Source organism: Physeter macrocephalus, chromosome 19 (assembly GCF_002837175.3).
Source record: "Physeter macrocephalus isolate SW-GA chromosome 19, ASM283717v5, whole genome shotgun sequence".
In the NCBI taxonomy this organism is placed as follows: domain Eukaryota; kingdom Metazoa; phylum Chordata; class Mammalia; order Artiodactyla; family Physeteridae; genus Physeter; species Physeter macrocephalus.
Genome location: NC_041232.1, coordinates 1,036,465 through 1,057,182, shown reverse-complemented (window position 1 = coordinate 1,057,182; position 20,718 = coordinate 1,036,465). Strand labels below are relative to the sequence as shown.

General features: G+C 39.6%; 1 protein-coding gene across 33 annotated transcripts in view; it reads left to right on the top strand.

The window, feature by feature from the left end:
• The window catches only part of FAM210A (family with sequence similarity 210 member A), a 41,314-nt gene that overhangs the window by 2,928 nt on the left and 17,668 nt on the right, over positions 1-20,718 (top strand). For 28 of the 33 annotated variants that reach the window (XM_055080450.1, XM_055080449.1, XM_055080447.1 and 25 more), the window contains exon 1: positions 15,225-15,760. In XM_055080450.1, coding sequence (XP_054936425.1) covers positions 15,288-15,760 — 473 coding nt within the window. In that variant the 5' untranslated portion in view covers positions 15,225-15,287. Of the gene's footprint in view, positions 1-15,224; positions 15,761-20,718 lie in introns of those variants that run through there. The other 5 variants (XM_028480112.2, XM_007119104.4, XM_007119106.4 and 2 more) reach the window with 1 other exon arrangement.

The window sequence follows — 20,718 nt, the reverse complement described above, 5'->3', positions numbered from 1 at the left end:
TAATGGATGAATGAATAGCCTAGAAAGGTTTTTAAAAATCCCGTTTTTTTTGAAAGGACATACAGGATTTATTTCAGCTCATTTATAAGATTTCTTTATGTGCTGTTTTGATTATTTGGTCCATTATTCACCCAGACTGGTTTGGATTTCTCCTGGTTTGTATTGGGTTGGCCAAAAAGTTTGTTTGGGTTTTTCCGTAAGATGTTACACTTTTGTCAGTGAGAGAAAATGAAGTAGTAATTTGTAAGTTTTCTGGTCAGATTAAAGGCAAGCAACAGATTCAATAGATACCATCCCTTAAAGTGAGAGCGCTCAGAGGTGGGTAATTTTAAGGTGTCATTTCTGTTGTGGAGTTGAAGATCACATTTTTGAAACACAAAAATTGTTTTTAAAATGTAGATACAATGTTATAGTTTCCTAGGAATGATAGTGTTCTTGGAGGTAGGAAAGAGAGGTGGTTGTAGAAGCTGTGTTTCTCCAAACAGTTTTGGAAGAACTGTTCATTCCTCCAGTCCACTCAGCCGAGGTGTCCCTACTGAAATTTTATTGCCTTTTTTGAACACATAAGATATTATTGTTTAAAAGGTTTTTCCTGTAATAGAAAGTAAAGATTTGCTTGAGAAATCTGTAAGTTTATATGTGTTATGATTAGTTTTATGTCAACTAGACATGGCTATAGTACCTATTTATCTAGGTGTTACTGTGATGGTATTTTGAAAATGTGTTAACATCTGTAATCAATTGACTTTAAGGAGATTACCCTCCGTAATATGGGTGGGCCTCATTCAATCAATTGAAAGCCTAAATTTCAAACTGAGGTGCCTCAAGAAGAAAAAAATCTCAAGGCTGTGGCATCAATTCTTTTTTTAAAAAATTTATTTATTTGATTTATTTATTTTTTGCTGTGTTGGGTCTTCATCGCTGCACGTGGGCTTTCTCTAGTTGCGGTGAGCTGGGGCTACTCTTCATTTTGGTGCACGGCTTCTTACTGTGGAGGCTTCTCTTGTTGTGGAGCATGGGCTCTAGGCGCACGGGCTTCAGTAGTTGTAGCACGCAGGCTCAGTAGTTGTGGCTCATGGGCTCTAGAGCACAGGCTCAGTAGTTGTGGCACACGGGCTTAGTTGCTCCGCGGCATGTGGGATCTTCCCGGACCAGGGATGGAACCCGTGTCCCCTGCACTGGCAGGCGGATTCTCCCACTGCATGTGGCGTCAATTCTTGTCTGAGTTTCCAGCCTGCAAATCCACTCTACACATTTCAGATGTGTAGCCCTCACAATTGTGTGAGGCAGTTCCTTAAAATAAATATATCTATTTAAATAAACAATCTAGTAATAGATTTCCAGTAGGTAGATATAGATATATGTATGTTTTTTCCTGTTGGTTCTGTATCTCTGGAGACCCCTGTCTGATTCAGATTTTGGTACTGAGAGTGGTTCTAGAGGAACAGAATCTTAAGGATGAATTTTCTGGATTGGTTATGGCATTCCTGAAATTGGCTCTCTAATCTGATTAGATTTAAAGGCACTCTTGACTATTTTCAGTGGTAAAGAAGGCAGGCACTGTAGCCCACGATGTGATATGACAATAGAGATATGCAAAATACCACCATTGGATACTACTACTCAGATACTTAATGAAAGACCAGGTTCTGGATGATCATGTATTTGAAGATTTAAAACATTTTTGCCAGATGATGAACAAGTATAATGAGACTGACTGATTGCTCTGTTTTCAGAGAAAGCGGGATGGGAGGTGGAGAATGATGAGCTCAAGTCTTGAAATTCCCAGCTCAAGCTCTGTACAAATGACCAGAAAGTTTCTATGTCTGCCCTTCTCACATAGATGCAGAGCTGAGATTGCTGAAAACCAAACTCAGTCTTATCCTGCAGAATGGCTGGATTACAATGCAAAATGAATTCCCATTCTAACAAGGTGTCTGCTGTTAAAATGAGAGCATTGACTGGGGAAGGTTGAGATCCTCAAATTTGGAATGGAGTATTGAACCCCTAAATTTTAATTAGTCTTCTTTGGAGGTAGAAGCAGTCCTTCCACTCCTGTTTGAGGAAGTTAACCTGTAATGACCTTCCCTGAAGGCTAGACATTGCTGATTGATTCTCCTCAAGAACTACCTCTATCACACTTCTTTGCTTCTAGACCTATAACTAGATTCCCACCCTAACAAGCCCTCAAGGGTCAGCTACAAAGTGTGACCTGAGGGGGTGTGCCATTCTCTTAAAAAATGGCAGGAATGTTTATTTGTTTATACACATGGAAATCTGGAGGGTATGTTTAGGAATGGATATTAAGGATGTGGGATAATGGTGGAAGGAACATAAAGTTGGGCCAGGCTAAATTTATTGATATAGGCCCACTAAGCAGAGATTCTTGATTCACTTTTATACCTTGAGGGGTTAGAAAGGGTTCTCAACAGTTTGATTGGTTGGCTGAAGCATGGACCAAAAGGTGACCCACGCTAAATGAAGTTGAAATGCCAGACCTGCCTTGGTACACTAAAGAGGAAGGGGTCCAAAGTCTTAGGGAGACTGGAATGGTAGAGTGGATTTAACACATAAGACCAGCTCACCCACTCTGGGGGAATCCAGAAGAGATACTTTTCACCATGACTGGGGGAATTAAATTTGAGGGGAGCCCCAGCATCCATGAAGAGGTCTATGATTGCTCTTCTCTGTGGGTCAGAAATTACAGTGACTTTGCTGCCACTAAACTGGGGATCCTTAAATGCAGTGAAGATAATTGGAAATTGGGCAGATACTATAGAGAGACGTATTTTCTTAATCGCATATGTATATGCTGAAGGAAAGAAGCCAGAGGAGAGGGCAGTTGGAGTACAGGAAAAAGAATAGCAGTAGAAAAATACAAGGAAAACTTGGTTGAGCAGAATTCTTGGAAAACACAGGAAGAGTTTAGATCTAGAACACAGATGGAGGAATGGGCTTTGAATGGAGGGATAGTTCATTTTCTGAGGAGGCAGTTAACTGACCCTGATATGGTTGTGGATGCAGGTAACTGGAAGGGAGAAGGCTGAAGTTGAGAAAATTCATCCCCTAATAATTTTGGTTCATTTTTAAGGGGAAGTGGGGGATAGCTTTATCTAATTATTCATTTAACAAATATTAGGTGCCTCCTATGTGCCAGCCGACCTTTGTTGTCAGCACCTGAGATGCAGCAGTGAACAAAACGGGAAAAAAAATTCTGTCCTTGCCAGTCCTTAAATGGACTTAAATGATAATAATAAGTAAATAATAATTATCCTTAAACAGTAATAAATAAGTGAATCATGTAGGGTGTTAGACAATAAGTGCTATGGAAAAAGAAACAAATAGAGCAAGATAAGGAATATTGGGATGACAGGGCTGGAAGAGAAAGGATTGGGAGCAGTGACCCCATGAAGCGGGTACCATTTGAACAAAGACTTGTAGGAGGGCTTCCCTGGTGGCGCAGTGGTTGCGCGTCCGCCTGCCGATGCAGGGGAACCGGGTTCGCGCCCCGGTCTGGGAGGATCCCACATGCCGCGGAGCGGCTGGGCCCGTGAGCCATGGCCTCTGAGCCTGCGCGTCCGGAGCCTGTGCTCTGCAACGGGAGAGGCCACAGCAGAGGAAGGCCCGCATACCACAAAAAAAAAAAAAAGACTTGTAGGAAGTGAAGGAGTTAGTCATGCAGATATCTGGAGAAAGACTCTTCCAAGCAGAGGGAACAGTTAATGCAGAGTTCTTAAAGCAGGGACCTTTTTAGCATGTTGGAAGAGCTGCAGGGGGCTAGTGTGGCTGGAGCAGAGTGAGCAAGGCGCAGACTGAGAGTAGGTGATGTATTCAGAGAGGGAAAGGTAGAAGGTTGTGTAAGGCAGGGGTCCCCAACTCCCTGGCCTCGGACCATTACCGGTCCACGGCCTGTTAGGAACTGGGCCACACAGCAGGAGGTGAGCAGCGGCGCAAAGCTTCATCTGACGCTCCCCATTGCTCGCATTACCACCTGCACCTATCCCCACCCCTGACACCCTGCCCCCAGTCCATGGAAAAATTGTCTTCCACGAAACTGGTCCCTGGTGCCAAAAGGGTTGGGGACTGCTGGTGTAAGGCATTGTAGGCAGTTGTAAGGATTTACCCTGGGAGAAATTGGGGAGCTTTAAACAAAGGAGAGACATGATCTGATGTATACTTCGTATTTTACCATCTGAAAGTGAAGTATGATGCTTGAAGAGATTGGGAAAAGTGAGGAATGGTGGAGGAAGCTCATCTGATCGGAAACCATCATCGGCTGTCACAGCATTCAGAGCCTTTCTGAGATAGAATGATGTTCCATCAATGTATGCTGGTACTAATTTACTCAGTTATGTGGCTTTTGTTAGTGCTCAGCTATGGTTGTGGGATGTAGTTGTGGGAAAAACAGATGGTTGGACTGGCTCTGGATTAGATGGTTGGACTGGCTCATAAACAGATGGTTGGACTGGCTCTGGTGTTGCAGAAGGACAAAGTAGTAATTCAAGTAATGCACTGTAGAATCCAGGCTGGATAAAGACTTCAGAGTGAAACCAGGAGGAGCTGTTGGATTTGAAGGAAAAGGAGGGTAGAGTGGGACAAGGTCCTGGAACTAGAGTCCAGAGAGAGTAAAGGAGTGGAAGCTGGAAGAAGAAGAGGCTGAAGAGGGTGGGATAGTGTTGTTTGAGGACTCAGTTGTGGGTCAGTAACATTATTTCAGTGACAAAGGTATGACCAGTGGAGTGTATTGCTAGAGAGGCTGGGATTTTGCATGGGTCAAACAAATGGAATAATGGCAGAAGTTTAGATGAAGGAAGACCATGAGCTTGGTTTGAGCAGGTCAGTAGATGAGACGACGAAGAAAGAAAGCTAGAATTAATTATTGACCCAGCATATTAAGTGCTAGATACTATACTTTATCTCATTTAATCATATAAATACAATATGATAAACGTGTATTTAACCCCATTTTAGGAATGAGGAAAAGAGCTAAGTAAAGTAATTCCAGAAAGGGTCAGAGCTAGTCTTTCTGATTGTAAAGCTTGCATTCTTCCCATTGCAATGGGATAACACCTGCCACAGCCCAAAAGGAGGTGGGTGGAAGTCTGGAACCACGTGGATTCTGGACCAGTGTTACCATAACAAATCACCCTGACTTGCTTTGTTGAACTTAGAACCTCTGAAAAGAGATAAAAAAGAGAAACATTTTGTGTAAATTAATATATTTGTGTAGTAATTTTGGAAAATTTGATTTTCTTTACAAGCTGGGGAAATCAATGAGTCATTAATGAAATTCCTTGGGAATTCACTAGGGGGCATAATTTAACCTTTTCTGAAGATTAGAAATTTAACAAAGGCTTCGTCATTGCCACAGCTTTAGTGGCTCAGTTTTGGTAATAGAAAGCTTAAAAGCAGAATAGATTGAAGAAGGTGGATTATATAATAGAAGTTAAGTTGAAGCCATCCAATGCCTTAGGGAGCAGGAAAGTAACAGTCCAGAAAGTGCTGCAAATAAATTTGCATACTGTTACTTTTTCTAAACAGCAAACTAAATTTGATTTGAAACAGCAGTCAAGGTGTGATTAAGAGAGAGATCAAAATGAATAAATTAGAATATTAATCTGTTGGAAGGAGAAAATTTGAATTTCCTCCTTTTTGGTGGTAATTGAGGACTTTGTATAAGTAGAGGCAATTCTTCCCTTCATTTATCCTTTTTATTATGTTTCAACCTGATGAGTTCTATGTTCATCCTGTCCTCATACTTGTACTTCAAGTTAAGGTTATACTATGTATCAGTTGTATTGGGTAAGGCCACAGTGTACTGTCTTTAAAGAAATTAATGAATGGACTATTTTAGCGAAGTTTAGGTTTATAGAAACATGGTGCAGAGATAGTACAGAGAATTCCCCTCTTATCCACCCGACCCACCCACACACTGTTTTCCCTATTATTGACATCTTGTATTAGTGTGGTATGTTTTTTAGAATTGATGAACAGTATCAATACACTATTAACTAAAGTTCATAGTTCACATTAGGGCTCACTCTTTGTGTTGTATATTTATTTTTGTGGGTTTTAGCAATTGCATAATGGCATTTATCCACCATTACAGTATCGTACAGAATGTTTCACTGCCCTAAAAATGTCCTGTGCTCCTTCTATTCATCCCTTCCCTCCCCAACCCTGGAAAACACTGATCTTTTTACCACTGATCTCTATAGTTTCACCTCTTCCAGAATGTTGGAATCATACAGTATATCAGTTTTTTTATCCACTCATCTATTCAAGGACTTCTTGGTTATGTCCAGTTTTTGGCAATTATGAATTAAGCTGCTGTAAACATTTGTGTGCAGGTTTTTGTGTGGATGTAAATTTTCAGCTCATTTTGGTTAAGTACCTAGGAGTGCTATTGCTGACTCATTGTAAGCCTATGTTTAGCTTATATGAAATTGTCAAACTGTCTTCCAAAGTGACTGTACTATTTTGCATTCCCACCATCAATGAATGACCATTGCTGTTGTTCCACAACCTCCGCAGCATTTGGTGTTGTCAGTGTTCTGGATATTAGTCATTCTAATAGATGTGTAGTGGTACCTTGTTTTAATTTGCAGTTCTCTAGAGACATATGCTGATGAGCATGAACATCTTTTTTTTCAGTTGAGATATAATTGACATGTAACATTGTGTTAGTTCCAGGTGTATAACATAATGATTCAGATATTTATATATATTGCAAAATGATCACCACAGTCTAGTTAATATCCATCATCTCACATAGTTACAGAATTTTTTTCTTGTGATAAGAACTTTTAAGATCTACTTTCCTAGTAACTTTCAAATATACAATGCAATATTAATTATAGTCACCATGCTGTGCGTTGCATCCTCATGACTACTTATGTATTTTATAACTGGAAGCTTGTACCTTTTGAACACCTTCATCCGTTTCACCATGCCTTCTTCCCTCATCCCCCTGCCCTCCCCAGCAACCACTACTCCATTCTCTGTATGTACAAATTTGAGTTTGGGTTTTTGTTGTTGTTGTTTTTAAGATTCCACATATAAGTGAGATCATACAATATTTTTCTTTTCCTTTCTGACTTTGTTTAACATAAATCCCTCAAGGTTTATCCATGTTGTTGCAAATGGGAAGATTTCCTTTTTTTTTTTTTTAATTGAGGTATAGTTGATGTAGTGTGTAAGTTTTAGGTGTACAACATAGTGAGTCACAATTTTTAAGGTTACATTCCATTTATAGTTGTTATAAAATATTTGCTATATTCCCTGTGTTGTACAAGATATCCTTGTAGTTTATTTATTTTACCCATTGTAGTTTGTACCTCTTAATCCTCTACCCCTATCTTTCCCCTCCTCCCTTCCCTCTCCCAACTAGTAACCACTAGTTTGTTCTCTGTGAGTGTTTCTTTTTTGTCATATTCACTAGTTTGTTCTTTTTAGATTCCACATATAAGTGATACCATACAGTATTTGTCTTTCTATGACTTATTTCACTTAACCTGATATCCTGCAAGTCCATCCATGTTGTTGCATATGACAAAATTTTGTTTTTTTATGGCTGAGTAGTATTCCATTTATATATACCACATCTTCTTTATCCATTCATCTGTTGATAGACATTTAGGTTGCTTCCATATCTTAGCAATTGTAAATAATGCTGCAGTGAATGTTGGGGTGCATGTAACTTTTTGAATTTTTTCAGTATTTTTCATGTTTCATGTTTTCATTTTTTTCAGATAATATACTTAGGAGTGGAATTGCTGGGTCATATGGTAGTTCAATTTTAGTTTTTTTGAGAAACCTCCCATACTGTTTTCCACATTGGCTGCACCAATTTACATTCCCACCTGCAGTGTATGAGGGTTCCCTTTTCTCCATATCCTCGCCAACCTTTGTGCATTTCTCTGATGATTAACAGTGTTGAGCATCTTTTCATGTACCTGTTGGCCATCTGTATGTCTTCTTTGGAAAAATGTCTATTCAGGTCTTGTGCCCATTTTGTAATTGGGTTGTGGTAGTTTTTGTCATTGTTTTTTGATATTGAGTTTTATGAGCTATTTATATATTTTGGATATAACGCCTTATTGGTCACATCATTTGCAAATATTTTCTCCCAATCAGGAGGTTGTCTTGTTCGTTTTTCCGATGGTTTCCTTTGCTGCGCAAAAGCTTTAAGTTTAATTAGGTCCCATTTGTTTATTTTGCTTTTATTTCCTGTGCTTTAGGAGCTGGAGCCAAAAAAATAATGCTGCAGTTTATGTCAAAGAGTGTTCTGCCTGTGTTTTCCTCTAAGAGTTTTATAATATCTGGTCTTACATTTGGGTATTTAATCCATTTTGAGTTTATTTTTGTATATGGTGTTAGAGAATGTTCTAATTCTTTTACATGTAGCTCCAGTTTTCCAGCAGCACTTACTAAAGAGACTGTCTTTTTTCCATTGTATATTCTTGCCTTCTTTGTTGTAGATTAATTGATCATAAGTGCAGGGGTTTATTTCTGGGCTCTCTATTTTGTTCCACTGATCTATGTGTCTCTTGTTGTGCCAGTACCATACTGATTATTGTAGCCTGAAGTCAGGGACTGATTCCTCCAGCTCTGTTCTTTCTCAAGATTGTTTTGGCTATTTGGGGTCTTTTGTGTTTCCATACAAATATTGAAATTATTTTTTCTATTTCTGTGAAAAATGTTCTTGGTATTTTGATAGAGATTACATTGAATCTGAAGATTGCCTTGGGTAGTATGGTCATTTTAACAATATTTTTCCAATCTATGAACATGGTATATCTTTCCTTTTATTTGTGTCATCTTCAGTTTCTTTCATCAGTGTTCAAGTACAGGTCTTTTACCTCCTTAGATATGTTCTCAGCCCCTTTCTCTCTCTCTTCTCCTTCTGGGACCCCTATAATGTGAATATTAGTCCATTTGATGTTTTCCCAGAGGTCTCTTAAACTGTTCTCATTTCTTTTCATTGTTTTTTCTATTTCCTGTTCAGAACAGTGATGTCTACTACTCTGTCTTCCAGCTCTCTGATCTATGCCTCTGTATCACTAAGTATACTGTTGATTCCTTCTAGCGTATTTTTCATTTCAGTTATTGTATTCTTCATTTCTGTTTGGTTGTTCTTTATATTTTCTAATTCTTTTTTAAAGCTTCTAACTTATCTCTCTGTGCATCCATTCTTCTCCTGAGTTATTTGATCATTTTTATGATAACGGCCCTAACTCTTTATCAAGTAGATTACCTGTCTCTAGTTTTAGTTCTTCTTCTGGGGTTTTATCTTGTTCCTTCATTTGGAATGTGTTCCTCTCTTGCTTCATTTTGCCTAAGTTGCTGTTTTTGTTGTAACATAACTGATAAGTTAATTACATTTCCTGACCTTGGAGAAGTGGCCTTTTGTAGGAGACATCCTATGTGTCCCAGCAGTGCACTTCCCTTTCATCACCCTAGCTTTCTAGGGCTTCCCCCTATGAGGGCTGCATGGGTCCTCCTGTTGTAGTGGGCTGACTTTGTGGGCAGTCTGGTAGGCTTGGTTGGCCCCTGGTCTGGTTTGTTGCCAGGCCCTGCCTTGTGTGGAGGCTGCTGGCCACTGGTTGGCAGGACCAGGTCACAAGGTGGCTGACTGCAGAACCCAGGGGGCCCTGGGGCTAGGGCTGGCTCACTGGTGAGTGGAGTCAGGGTCCAGGAGACTCTGGGGCTGCTGCTTACCCACTAGTGGGTGAAGGTAGGTCCTGGGGTTAGTGCCAGCCTATTGGCAGACAGAGCCAGGTCCTGGAGTCTGGTTGCAGGGCCCAGGGGTCTCAGAGCTAGTGTCAGATAGCTGGTGGATGGGGCTGGTTCCTGACACAGTTGGGTATGGGGTCTGGGGTGTCACGAAGCTTGTGTTGTCCTCCTAGTGGGCAGGCCCCAAGAAAATTCCAATATCTGTTACATTTTCCTTGGAGTTTCTTATCTAGCCTGTGGAGCTCAGGAGCTTCAGTAGGAATAAGTGCCGATGTTGTGACTGGTGGGGAACTGGCAATTAGGCAAAGTAGGACCAACATTCACAGAGATTTTGTTTTCACTGTTAGGGCTTCTGTGGCTGTGCCCTATGAGCTGGAGGAGGTGGGGGCAAACCAGAGGCTCCATTCCTCTCACTCCTGCTTTAATCTGAGCAACTTTGCTTCTATTTATTTCCTTTGTTGGACTTCCAAATAAGAATTTGTTTGACAAAAGAGTTACTTTGAATTCACATAATAGAGAACCAAGTTTTGCTATTGAAATTTGTTTCCTCAACTCTAACTTTTTAGTCATTGTTTTTTTATTTCTTATGTAAGAACAGAGTGTAAATCAGTTAATTTTTGCAGCTATTGTATTTCTAGTGCTGCTTTAATGTTTTAGGCTTCCAGGTGTGAGGAACAGAAAAATGCTCATATAACCTTGAGCAGTATGGGTATGGTAAGGATATAGAGGGAGGAAAGGAGCCTCATAAACTAACTCATTGGGCCTCATGGAACTGGAATTTCAGGGTATAGTGGCCCTAGAATCCCAACAGCACTCTAATATTTGTGCTTTCTCACTGGCATTTGTTTCCAGTCCATCTACCCTCCCCTTCATTCCTTTAACTCAGCTCCCCTCTCCCTCTCCCTATCCCCATCCCTCTCCCTCTCCCTCATGGTTCCCACTGCTTCCTTATGACTTTCCTCTTTTTAAAAGAAATTTATTTATTATTTATTTATTTTTTGCTGTGTTGGGTCTTCGTTGCTGCATGCGGGCTCTCTCTAGTTGCGGCGAGTGGGGGCTACTCTTTGTTGTGGTGCGTGGGCTTCTCATTGTGGTGGCTTCTCTTGTTGCAGAGCACAGGCTCTAGGCGCACGGGCTTCAGTAGTTATGGCACGCAGGCTCAGTAGTTGTGGCTCGCAGGCTCTAGAGCGCAGGCTCAGTAGTTGTGGCGCACGGGCTTAGTTGCTCCGCGCGGCACGTGGGATCTTCCTGGACCAGGGCTCGAACCCGTGTCCCCTGCATTGGCAGGTGGGTTCTTAACCACTGCGCCACCAGGGAAGCCCCTATGCCTTTACTCTTGACCACTGTGTCTTCACTTTACTTTGCTCTGCCTCAGGACTACGTGAGAGGCTCCTGACTTTCAGACATGTGTTACTGCTTCCTCATGCCTGGTCCTGAGCCCTGTCTCTGAAAGGTTAGGTATTAGGGAATTGATTAGTTACAGTTACAGTTTCATATACATTTTAAATTTTGGGCCAGACCCATCCTAAGCAACTGTTTATCCTATACAATCTCCTTTTGGCTCAAGCACTGATCCTCAGGCTTTACCACTGCAAATAAGGGCAATGGGCTATCTTGTTTACTTATAATAATAACTTGTAACATTTCTTGAGCACTTGCTGCATGCTTGGTATTTTCTAAATCTTTTACATGTATTCATTCATTTTATTCTTACAACAACCCTATGAAGTAGGTTCTGTTATTAACTCCATTTTACAAATTGGAAACCAAGGCATAGGGAGGCTAATAAACTTGTCCAAAGGTTACATAGTTTATAAATAAGGTTTTCAGAATTTGAACCCAGGCAGTCTGACCTCTCAGATTCCACGCTTTCCATTTTAAGTTAGACGCTATAGCCTGCTCACTAAAATTAAGTAGGTCATTAAAAGAACCAGGCTTTACTTAGAAATTATTCTAAGCAATTCAGAACAGTGCCCTCATCTCTAGACATGAAAGTTTCATGCTGCTGGAGCAGGAAAATAACGTGTCACTGTTCTGTAGGAAATAAGCTAAGTCTCATGATTTAAATATTTATTACTGGAATTACTGTATTTCACTGGAAGAAATTCAAGATTAAGTTCTCCAGATTCTCCATGTGTATCAGAAATGTTTTAGGGGCCTGTTAGTTCAGAACTTCTTCAGGCCCACTCATTCACCTGTCCAGATATAGCTGACTTGATCTGGGTAGGGCTTATGAGGAATGGCACCTCCATTATTGGCCAGTAACCAGAAACTTTTATCTTTAATTGAAAATATGAGCAGACTAGTAAAATCAAGAAATGGAAGCTGCCAATGAGCTGAGGCCATTATACACAGGTGCTAGCTGTGAGACAAGAAAATTTCTACTTTGTCATTTTATGTTCCTGAAGCCTGTTCACTCCAGAATATTGAATATACTACTCAGTCTCTGCCTGCCCTCTACTTTTATTTGCACTCATCTGAAGTATGTTTGTTCCTTGAAATCACATGAGTCTTAATGTGTATGTCACCATTATTGTGATTGGATACCTTTGGGAGTCTAGCCATCACCCACCCATTGCCAGTTAAATTTAAATTGATTTAATTTTAGTTTTTAAATGTAAAATTTGACTCATTTTTGGGGCCCTGTGTTTCCTTAGGGAGCTTTGACCATGTGTCTTATATGTCTTGGTTTGCTGAAAATTGGCACTGTCTCTTCATTCTAGAAGTGGCCATGTTAGCTTAGTGACCCAGTATGGGCCTGGGATTAAACTAGGTTTGAATCCCAGCTCCTCCACTCAGCAGTTGAGTGACATTGGGCAAGCTATTTCCTCTCTCTGGTTCAGTGTCCTCAAATGTAAAGTGATGACAATAGTTCCTCCTTCATAGGGTTGTTACAAGAATAAAAAGAGTTAATACATGTAAGATGTTTGTAAAGCACCAACCACATAGTAAGGGCTCAAAATCAAAAACATCTTACCATTATGATGATGATGGTGATGATGGATGATATTTTTGCTGCCATGCTGCATCTGGCACTGAAGCCATTTGATGGGCTTAGAGAAATGGTTCTTAAGTTCATATTGTCGAGTGTGACTTGACTGCAGGACATTCTGATTTATTAGGTCTAAGAGAGTCCAGGAATCTATTTTCAAACCACTTCCACTCCCCCCCAACATCCCCAGCTCCCCATGATTCAGATCAAAAGGTAACATACTGTGATTCCATTTATATGAAGTGTCCAGAATAGACAAGTGTAGAGACAGAAAGTACACTAGTGGTTGCCTGGGACTGGGAGGGTGAGGGAATGGGCAGTGACTGCAATAGATGTGGAGCTTCTTTTGGGGGTGATAAAAATGTTCTAAATTTAGATTGTGGCGATGGTTACACAACTGTGAATATACTAAAAATCAGTGAATTTTACACCTTGAATAAGTGACTTGTATAGTATGTGAATTATATCAATAAAGATGTTTTTAAAAATGGGAGGGAAATAGTTGAAACCGGGGGAAAGGATGCAAACTGGAAGCTTGGAAAGAGGCTTTTAAAAAAATCCTTTTTCTTTTTTTTTTTTTTTTTTGGTATGCGGGCCTGCCTCTGCTGTGGCCTCTCCCGTTGCGGGGCACAGGCTCCGGACGCGCAGGCTCAGCGGCCATGGCTCACGGGCCCAGCCGCTCCGCGGCATGTGGGATCTTCCCAGACCGGGGCGCGAACCCGGTTGCCCTGCATCGGCAGGCGGACGCGCAACCACTGCGCCACCAGGGAAGCCCCTTTTTTCTTTTTATTCACTAACACAAACACATAATAATCCAGTTATCTGAAAGTTAGACTTCTGGGAACTTCACCTCCTGGGAAACTGCCCTGTAAAGGAAATAAGTTTAAAAGAGAAAAAGAAAGACTTTTGAGTTCAGAAAACACCTGTATATTTGACAGATTTTAGGTTATAATTCCAACTGAGCTAATTCTTAGAATAAATAACCAGTTGGTGTTTTTTCCCCTTGGTGTAGGCATGGCATGGATTTATAGATAAAATAGAGGTGGTAGGAGAGCACAATAAGATATCCTTTACTTACTGTCTAACTCACAACAAAAAAATAAGTCAGTTTTGTAAAAATAATTACGGACTTAATCATTTCTCTGAATGGCCTTTCTTAGTCATTTAGTGTTTAAATCATTCTTTATTTGAAGCACGTGTCATTACCCTGTAGCTTTTCTCTTTGGTTATTAACTGGTCTGAGTCTTCTGTCACTTTTCACTGGCTTTGCTTTGATGCCGCCATCTCCAGTATCAGCTTTAAAGGCTTCCTGGGAGTCTTTGTTTTGCAAGATTTGCAGTTTCATTTCACAGCTCATTTGCCTTGTGTTGTTGGATCATCTGTGAGAGCCTGATAGAAGCTAAGTTAATTATTAATTAGGAAGGGATGAATCTGGGATTAATTTTATAAGGAGACAGTTTGTTAGTAGTTGTTTTTAAATGACAGCTTTGCATCCCAGGTAACAAACATTCATGTAAAATGCTGTATCTGTATTTGTTGGAGTGCTAATTTACTGAGGTGCTAACTCAAAACTTGTGATTCTTATTAAGTACACAGTTTATAAAAAATAAGATCATCTATTCTCAGTGTATTAGAATTGGAGAGGTAGCTGGTGCAAGGTGTGGGTGAAGATGAGGGGTTAGGTAGCACTACCTGATGTTGAGGGAAGGGAACTGATCTGCTACATAATAATGCATACAATAATTCTGTTTTACCAGTGGGGAAACTTTGTGTCTAGAGAGGCTAAGTAATTTGCTCAAAATAATACCACTATTAACTCAGTTGAGCCCATCTTATTTCAAAGTCCATGTTTTTTTAAAATTATACTATACTGTCTTTTTAACAAAGTTTTAGCTATCTGGAAAAGTCTGTTCTCACCAGTTAATAACATATGTAATTTAAAATTTTATATAATTTAGTCTAAAGGCATTATAGAATAAATGATATTGATGTTAACTATTCATCAGACCTTAATATTTTAATAACTAACACTTATATGATGCTTGTTAGTTTACAAAAGCACCTTTTTCATCATAAATTTCATATAATTCCTGTAAAAACCTATGAAATCATCCTTATTTTACTAGTGGGTTTAGGCTTCAAATCTAAAAGATGGTTGCACAGAATTATGACCCCGAAACATTAGGCCCCAGCTCTTTAGCTTCCATATCTGATTTTTCTGTTACACTACACTGCTTCTTTGTAGAATGACAGAAGCCTTACAAATATCCCTTTTGTAGCAATAAAGTAGCCCGGAAATCTTACCTTCCATGATGTCTGTTGGACTGGTTTACTATATCATATTTAAATGATGTGTTTTAATGAAATTCTAAAATTGTGGTATGGTAGAACTATATACCTTAACATTAATTTCTGTGGATTTGGTAACAATGTCTATCCTTTTGCTTCTTAATGATATATGTTTAAGTAGATTGGTTTATAATGGAAATCTATGTATAATCTAATTTTTTTTAATCTAGTCTCTATAGAAGCTGAAATCCATCAATCTCCGTTCTTCAAAATGCAATGGAACGTACCAAAGACTGTATTCCGACTGGCACATAGGACATGCATGGAACCAGATAAAGCTGGTCTTTTGGGACACTGTCAAAACACGAAGGGACCATTACTTTTGTATACCTCGGAATCCAGAGTGGTTTGGGTACAGGGCCCTCAGAAACGATGGCTGCACTTACCTGCTGCCCAGTGTGTTGCAAAGGAAAGGAAGCCATTCATTGCTCATCCACCCCAACCAGGGGTCCTTCATAAACAGTGGGAGCAGGATATCTTATCCAAGAGGGTTCTGTCATCCAGTGCTACATCCCCAGGAACTCCCTCTGAAAAAAAGGAAGAACCTGATCCTTTACAAGACAGATCAATTAGTCTTTATCAACGATTTAAGAAAACATTTAGACAATATGGAAAAGTTTTGATTCCAGTGCATCTAATAACTTCTGGTGTTTGGTTTGGAACGTTTTATTATGCAGCCATAAAGTAAGTTTTTGCTTGATTGAGCGCCTTTCCCTGTTTTATCAGAATGTTAATCTTAATTGTACTAATGAAAGCCTTTAAGTAGTTTTTTAAATGCTTTAATGTCTTCAATTGATAGAGGATGACTATTTTTCATAGCAGTTTTCCACGTTTTAATAACAGTAGATAACATTTGCTTACTGTGTACAGCAGGTATTATGCTAAAATTTTTATAACTGTATCATCTCATTTAATTCTCACAGCAACCGTATGAAGCAGGTAGTGCAATTATTCCCAGTTTATTAATGAGAAAACAGATTAAGCAAGAATAAGTCAAAATAACTTAGTTTTTCCCAAAATAACTCGGAGTCTGATTTCAAACCTTAATCACTATGCTTGTGTCCCATCAACATATAGGATAGCACAGGAATAAAATTACAGCTTCCAGAGATTTGGCAGCACCATCAGTTAGTTCTGTACTTATACGTTTCTTACAATGTTTATCAACGTGAAAAGATAACTTATCTTGCCATGTGTATGGTTTTGGTTGGAAATTAGTAAGATTTTGCAAAGCCTGGCTTGTATCTGTTGTAGACACAAAAATGAACAAATTACAGACTTATGCTTTAATGTTACATCTGATGAATGTCAAGGTGAGGTCTTTTGTTCTGATCAGAAGTTGATTTGTTGTACACTTAAAATCTTGTTAAGAGGGTATATCTCATGTTAGGTATTTTTTACTACAATAAAATAAATGTTTTTTAAAAAGTTAATTTAGTGGTCCTAGCCTCCAGGTATTATAAAACATAGAATTTCTAAATGTACCTTTCTTGTTAAATACTGTTCCTTTCTTTTAAATTGAGTTGTATCATTCACACTGTTTTAGGAGCAGGAGTACACGTAGAAACAGATTCCCAATGATTTCCAGTTTCTTTCTGCCACCAGCAGAACTGAGTGTGCCGGCGTGTGCCTGTCCCGAGTGCTGTGTGGCTTTTCTTGCTGTGGCCTGGGTGTGACCTACGAACAGTATGCTCACTATCCTGCAGGCAGTGAGATGCACAGTGAAGACCACTTTGATGTTTTTGTAAACTCCCTTAATGGGTTTAGAACTATTTTATACTTTCCAAAAGTCCACTGATTTTCAGTTTTTGGTTATATTTAATGGTTTGATAATAAGGTATTAAATATTTTAATGTAAAGCTCACTCATTGGAAAAAGCTTATCATTTATTAAATTAAAAGATGATGGAATGGAGACTATCCTTATTCTTGGGAAACACGGGATTAGAAATGTTTCTTTACAAAAGCTCTATTGAATAAAAGGATTTTTTTTTTAAACCTTGTGTAATTGATGCTGTTCTGTTTCTTTTCATATCTTTCTATTTAGTTCTTGTTATTCAGTTATTTCCTTCTTCATTATGTATCATTATTTTCTTTAAGAATTGTTCCTTTCTTTGCAGAGATTCTTATATGTGCATTTTATGGAATTATCTTTTTGTTTATTAATGACATTTTCTGGACGTGTATAAAAAATATTTATAGAACTCTTCAGAACTCCCCTTAGTTTTTTAACAGAGCCTAAAATCATGTACCGTTTTGCATAAAAATGTCATAGGCATTCAGTTCTTCTATTTAATGAATAGTTTTCTACATATTGAATTTTCTTTTTTGAGCCGTTTAGGATTTTTCTGATTCGGTGTTGTGGATGATGATGAGTTTCTTCCATGTTTCATCTGCCTTCGCTAGGTTGCCTTTAATAAGCATTCAGCCTCCTGGCCTCAGGGGGAGAAATCTAAGTTTTTAATAATTGAGTATGAGATTCTTATTTGGACTATTAAAAAGAGTACTTTTGTTCCTTTTACTTTTCCTTGCCTTCAGTAAAAGAGTTCTATAACCAAAAAAACAGACAGTCAAATAACCTAGTAAAATTAATTAGACTTCGGACGTTTTCGGTGGTGTCTGCACTGATGCAGTTGTGGTGACATTCTGCTGTCCCCTGTGGAGTGCACCTTTCTTGGTTTTGTCCTTCCCCCTCTTTTTTCTGTGAATGCCTGTGTGTAAATGTGGTGGGACTGTCCACTTTAAATTCGTATACCTTATCCATCACCACCTGCCTTTGGCTCTTTGTCAGCATGGAAATTTGGTTCCCAGACCCAGCTCTACTGCCCCACCATGACCACTGGTCCAGTTCTGTTACAGCATCACATAGCTAAGTTATATCAGGTAGGATGTGTTGCTTTCCAGAACAGTCCCTAATGTTTTGTGAAATCCTTAATGCTTGAGAAATTGAAAGTTGATTTGTTCTGAGGAAAGTGATACTTAGAAAATATTAGTGTATGTTTGAATGGCAGTGTATCTTTCATTGTGAGATGATTTTATTGTGATGTTGGAATTGATTGTGTTAAATACAGGTTTTCAGTTCAACTGACTAGAGGCTGGGTTTATTTTATTTGGTTTTAGCTGGAAAAAGTTCTCTGTTATTTGCTTGTTGCCTACTTACTATTAAAAGAAAAGGGAAAACATAGTTTGTAACTTGAGGGACAATTAGCATTACTGCCTCTCAGCACCACAGAGCAAAATGCTGTTCTGTATTTAGTTAATGCAGTGATGAAGATCTCAGGCTTTTGAAACATTTTATTTCAGGGAGATCTAAATTGTGCGTCCTCATAGATTTTATTTATTTATTTTTAATTTTTAAAGTAATTTATATTTTTGGCGGGATTGGGTCTTTGTCGCTGTGCACGGGCTTTCTCTAGTTGTGGCGAGCGGGGGCTACTCTTCCTTGAGGTGAGCGGGCTTCTCATTGTGGTGGCTTCTCTTGTTGCGGAGCACGGGCTCTAGGCTCATGGGCTTCAGTAGTTGTGGCACGTGAGCTCAGTAGTTGTGGCTTGCGGGCTCTAGAGCGCAGGCTCAGTAGTTGTGGCACACGCGCTTAGTTTTAGTTGGTCCGCAGCATGTGGGATCTTCCCAGACCAGGGCTTGAACCCGTGTCCCCTGAATTGGCAGGCGGATTCTTAACCACTGCGCCACCAGGGAAGTCCATACATTTTATTTTAAACTAAGCTTTGTTGTTGCTTCTCTCTGGAAAAGTTTGCTGAGATCTTTCATCTTCTAACAAGAAGTTCTCTGTTTGTTTGGTCAAATGAAGCTCTTTGATGATGGTTTTGTCTCTACGTTTAGATGCCTTGTGTTTGGGCCTCAAGTTTCTAAAGTTACAGATCCATTCTGAGGCACAGTCCTGACTGGTTTTCACTGCACTTCATCCAGACTGTGGATGTACTTTTGCATCATTTGGAACATCCATAAAGCTGGTGGTTTGTGAAGCACAGGTTTCTGTCAGGCTGAGGGAACTTTTGTGACAAAAGTGGATATTACTAATTGGATCAGACCCTCATTAATGCTTCATAGTAATTCCAAAGGAAATGAAAGTTATTTTTTAAAAGTTAAGTCATCAAATCAATAGTCTAGAAAAAAGTGGGACCAGGTGGTTGCTTCTTTATTTTACACAGGATACTTGTGCAAGATATTTTGGTCATTATTGTTTGTTTTTATGATAGTTTTTTTTTTTTTTAGATTTTTTATTTATTTATTTATTTATTTATTTTTGGCTGTGTTGGGTCTTAGTTGCAGCACGTGGGATCTTTGTTGAGGGATGTGGGATCTTTCGTTGCGGCGCGAGTGCCCTTCGTTGTGGTGTGCGGGCTCCTCTCTAGTTGTGCTCGGCCTTCTCTCTAGTTGTGGCCTGTGGGTTTTCTCTTTAGGTGTGGCGCGCGGGTTCCAGGGCGCATGGGCTCTGTAGTTTGTGGCACACGGGTTCCAGAGCATGTGGGCTCTGTAGTTTGTGGCACGTGGGCTACACGTTGAGGCGCACGAGCTCAGTAGTTGTGGCACTTGGGCTTAGTTGCCCCGCAGCATGTGGGATCCTAGTTCCCTGACCAGGGATCGAACCCGCATCCCCTGCCTTGTAAGGCAGATTCTTTACCACGGGACCACCAGGAAAGTCCCAGTTGTTTTTTGTGTTTTTAAATCACTCAGTTTTGTCTTATATTTAGCCAAATGTTTGTCTTTTTCCCCCCTACATGATTGCCATTAAATATGTAGATTTTACATACTGGGCTTAGTCTGAACTAAGAAATGATTAATGAAATTAATTTGGTAATTGTACGGGTACCAGAAGAGATGATTAGCATGTTATGGTAGGATGTTATTGTACCTAGTAACTTGATTAGATCCACAGAATCGCTAAATCTTTGTAGTACTAAGTCTTGCTTCAGTGGGATTCTGTTGTTTAAGAGATTTGAAAAGGAAATGAGGGTGGAGATAAAAGAAACTGGATTGGACTTGTAGTTGATTTTTAAATCTTACTCTTTAAAGTTTCCTTCAGTTATCTGGTTTCCTCTTGTGTAGATGGCCAGTAATTCCTGGTGATTATCATCCATATCTATTGAGATTAGTCTCTGATATCCTAGTATTATAGTGAAATCAGAGAGGGACAGCTTTTCCCCAGTTAAGCAAATTATTTTTTAATGTTAAAAATAAACTAGGCGATTATTACTACTGTAATAATAATGGATCCAGGCTGTTCCCTTTCTTAATTACAAAGAGGAAGAGTACTTGTACAGAGGAGCAACCTGTGGACCCGACCTTAACCACAAGTCAAACTCACACCACAAGTCAAACACCAGGTCACACTCACGGGACAGACTGAGTGTGTGGCTCCTGTTGTGATGCTCTGAGATGGACATAGAATCAACTCTGCAGCTTTCCTATCTGAAAACATTTACCCCAAATTTAATCATGAGGAAACAATCAGACAAATCCAAATGAAAGGCTGTTCTACCACAGAGCTGGCCTGGGAGCTTCAAAAATCTCAGCATCAAAAAAGACGTCCTGCCTTCCTCCTCAACAGAAAGTGCTGAGCAGCGCTTCTGGAGAAGAACTGGAAGACATGACAAGATAGTGACAAGGGACTCACCGGACAAT